Genomic DNA, 4,163 nt, shown 5'->3' on the forward strand with positions numbered 1-4,163 from the left:
GAAACAAGAAGTAAGGGAATTACCCATGTGGGTAGCTGGGGGGAGCATCAGGCAGAGGAAGTAGCATGTGCAAAGTTCCTGACACTGGAGAAGATGTGGCTGAGAGCAGTAGGAGGTCTAGGGCCATTGTAAGGACTCTGGATTTTATTCTAAGTGAGTTGGACACCATTGGAAGGCTTTGAGCAGAGCAGTGATGGGACCTGACTTAGGTTTTAAGAGAATCATCATCTTATTCTATGACATACAGACAACAGGGATACCAGTTACAAAGTATTCCAATAAACTGTACAAGAGATAATGATGAATTGGACCAGGGTATATGAGCTAGACGTGGTTAGATTTTGCATATATTTTGAAGGTAGTGCTATGAGGGTTTGACAAAGGATTGGATATGGAATATAAGAGAAATCAAGGGGCCAAGAATGTTCCAAGATTTGGGGCCGGAGCAACAGGTCCACTGGAAATTACAGAGCATTTGGGAGCACAGAGCGGAGTGGGGAAGAAAGAGAGGAGAGGAGAAGGGGGAGGAGAGTGGTGAAAGAAAAGGTCAAAAAGAATAACTCATGGTTCAATTGAGAAGGACCTTGTAACTTATGCTAAAGAACTTGGAATTTGGCCTGTGGCCAGTAGGATTTAGGCGTAGAAGATGATGTGACAAGCTTTGTGTTTTCTAAAAACAACTCAAGGCACACTCAGGATGGAATAAAGTGGAGTGAGACTAGAAAATGAGAAATGATTTAGGATAACATTGTAAGAGTCCAAGTGAGACAATGAAAGCCAGAACAGAGCGGGGGTGATAGGCTGATCTTCGTGTTTGTTCACTTAAAGAGGAAAGGAAATAAGTTACCTTAAGAACTATTTCCACCAAGTGATGGTGAGCACCTCCGATCATTTTCTAAGTTTTCACCTGATAACGCATTTCTTGCCTAGACAGTTCTAGAGATATAGTGATGAATTCAGACTCTTCCAACTCATCCAATATTTCCCCAGAAAGTACTTATGAGCACCTACCACTAGTTAGGTACTAGGCCTATACTTTGTCTAGAATCTATGGGGTTTTTTTTAAAAGAAAAAAAAAGGGAAAAAATGTAATTAGGACTGGGAATCAAACTAACTGACTACTAGACCTTGTTGTGTTTCTGGCTAAATCACCTCACTGTTTTTGACCCTGGTGAACTCTCAAAATGAGGAAATTTGATTACATGGTCCCTCTCTGCCAAGCACCCAAATTATCCAACACTCAACTGTGCAGAATGAAAAATTTCATTGAAATCTGTATTGGTTGCCATTCACATGCATTATTATTCTCACATCCATTTTCAGGCATACGATACATGTCAAGATGGAGTACACTTTGATTTGAACCTTTTGTTTAAGGGTGATGAGGTGGTAAATTGCTTGCATGTTGCAACTCAGTCGGAGACATTTTTTCTCTTACCTTTTGCTGAACAAGGAAAACATAAACTAATCAAGCAACTAACCCTTAGCATTTTGTCAGCAGTCTTGTATTAATGGGTAAAGTCAATTATGAGTAATTTTTTTTTCTCAATAACATTTTTAAGCAGCAACAATTCTTGGAGAATTTACACTTTATGTGTATTGACAAATCTACCTTATCTTTCCTGCTAAAGACTAAGCAAAAAAGTCCCTTTAACCTTCTTTTTAATTGGATGTTAGACTTGCTTTTTTTTAAATAAAATTTATTTTTGGAGAAGTTTTATGGTGACAGCAAAATTAAGCAGAACATAGAGATTTCCCATGTATCTCCTGCCCCCACATACACAGAGCTTCTTGCACTATCAATATCACACACCAGAGTGATACATTTGTTACCAACAATAAACCTACACTGACACATCCATTATCACCCAAAGTCCATAGTTTACATTAGGGTCACTCTTGGTGTTGTACATTCTGTATGTTTTGACAAGCATATGATGACACTTTCCCACCACTACAGTATCACACAGAGTAGTTTCACTGTTTTTTGGTTTTTGGTTGGTTTTTGGGGGGAGGGGGCTGGGGGGTTGAGTTTCATGGTTTCATTAACACAAATACAACGTGCATGAACTGTCTATTCATTTTCTTCGCTGTGCAGCCTGGCGTTGGGACAGGTGACTCTGATGGCCAGCTGGGCTGCTCTCTCCACAAAGGCTTTGCAGTTCTTGGAGGAGACGTTGTGAGCAATCTCAGCACTGTAAGATTTGTTGTACGTCAACAGCACCTCGAGCTCCTTGACGCTGTGGACAAGGAACTTGCGGAAGCCGCTGGGCAGCATGTGCTGTGTTTTCTTGTTGCTCCCGTAGCCGATGCGGGGCATCAGGATCTGGCCCTTGAACCTCCTGCGCACCCTGTTGTCAATGCCTCTGGGTTTCCGCCAGTTCCGCTTAATTTTGACATATTGGTCAGACTGGTGCCGGATGAACTTCTTGGTCCTCTTTTTGACGGTCTTGGGCTTCACGAGGGGTCTGAGGGCGGCCATGATGCCAACTAGGAGATGGCTGCCACCTCCGTAGGTAGCGCCGAGGAAGAGCTAGTTTCACTGTTAAACAATCTTCTGTGCTTCACTTATTCATCCTGACCCCCCCGCCCCTTCACTAACCCCTGACAACCACTGATCCTTTTAGTCTTCATACTTTTGCATTTACTAGAATATAATATAGATAAGATCATACAGTAGTCTTTTGAAGAGCAGAAATGTTTATTTTAATGAAATCCAGCTTATTGATTATTTCTTTCATGGATGATGTCTTTGGTGTTGTATCTAAAAAGTTATCACCGTGTCTAAGGTCACCTAGATTTTCTACTATGTTGTCTTCTAGGAGTTTTATATCTTTGCATTTTATATTTCGGTCTATGATACATTTTGAGTTATTTTTTTGAAGAGTGTGAGGTTTGTGTCTAGATGCACTTGTTCTTTTTGCCTGTGTTTAACCAAATTTTCCAGCACATCTGTTAAAAATAGTACATTTGCACCATGGTATTGCCTTTGCTCCTTTGTCAAAGAGCAATTGACTATGTCTATGTGGGTCCATTTCTGTGCTCTCTGTCTGTTTCATTGAACTATTTGTCTATGTTTTTTCACCACTACTACACTATATTGATTGGCTTTATAGTAAATCTTGAAGTTGGGTAGTGTCAGTCTTCCTGCTTTGCTCTTCTCCTTAATATTGTGTTTGCCATTTTGGGTCTTCCTCCTGTCCATACAAACTTTAGAACAGTTTGTTGATATCCACAAGATAACTCCCTGGGATTTTGCTTAGGATTACACTGAATCTGTAGGTCAAGTTCAGAGAACAGACATCTTACCAATATTGAGTCTTTCTAGCCATAAACATAAAACATATCTCCAGTTACCTAGCTCTTTGATTTCTTTCATAAGCATTTTGTAGTTTTCCTCATATAGATTTTATACATATTTTGTCAGATTTATAGCTAAGTGTTTCATTCTTTGGGGTGCTAATGAAAATTAACGTTATGAATTAATAGATTCAAATGAAATTCACAAATTATGAACTTAAAATTCCACTTGTTCATTGCTGGTATATAAGAACGTGATTAACTTTTGTAGATTAATCTTGTATCCTGCCACCTTGCAATAATTACCTGCTTTATTAATTCCAGGAGTTTTGCTGTTGCTGCTGCTGATGATGATGATTCTTTTGGATTGTCTATGTAGACAATCATGTCATCTACGAACAAGGACAGTTTTATTTCTTTCTACCCAATCAGTATTCCTTTTTTGTTTGCTTGTTTGCTTGTTGCATTAGCTAGGACTTCCAATACAATGTTGAAAATGAGTGGTGAGAAGGGCCATCCTTGCCTTGTCCGTGATCTTAGCAAGAAAGCTTCTACTTCTTACCACTAAATATTTTGTTAGTTGTAGGTTTTTTGGTAGATATTCTTTATCAAGTTAAAGAAGTTCTTTTCTACTTTTAGTTTTCTGAGGATTTTTGTCATGAATGGGTGTTGGATTCTGTCAAATACTCTTTCTGCATCTATTAATATAATTACGTGATTTTTCTTCTTTACTCTTTCTATTATGAATTACATTAATTGATCTTTGAATGTTGGATCAGCCTTGCACACTTTGAATAAATATTACTTGGTCGTGGTGTACAATCCTTTTTATATATTGTTGGATTTGATTTGCTAATATTTTA

The 4,163-nt window shown here is 38.7% G+C and overlaps 1 protein-coding gene across 1 annotated transcript; it reads right to left on the reverse strand.

Moving 5' to 3' along the window:
* Positions 1-2,074: 2,074 nt before the first annotated feature.
* On the reverse strand, positions 2,075-2,553 carry LOC105096594 (large ribosomal subunit protein eL32-like). Its single transcript, XM_064482251.1, has one exon. It carries the CDS (start codon positions 2,480-2,482, stop codon positions 2,075-2,077), a length of 408 nt encoding a protein of 135 aa, XP_064338321.1. The 5' UTR covers positions 2,483-2,553.
* Positions 2,554-4,163: the final 1,610 nt, after the last annotated feature.

This window comes from Camelus dromedarius, chromosome 34, assembly GCF_036321535.1.
Source record: "Camelus dromedarius isolate mCamDro1 chromosome 34, mCamDro1.pat, whole genome shotgun sequence".
Taxonomy (NCBI): Eukaryota; Metazoa; Chordata; class Mammalia; order Artiodactyla; family Camelidae; genus Camelus; species Camelus dromedarius.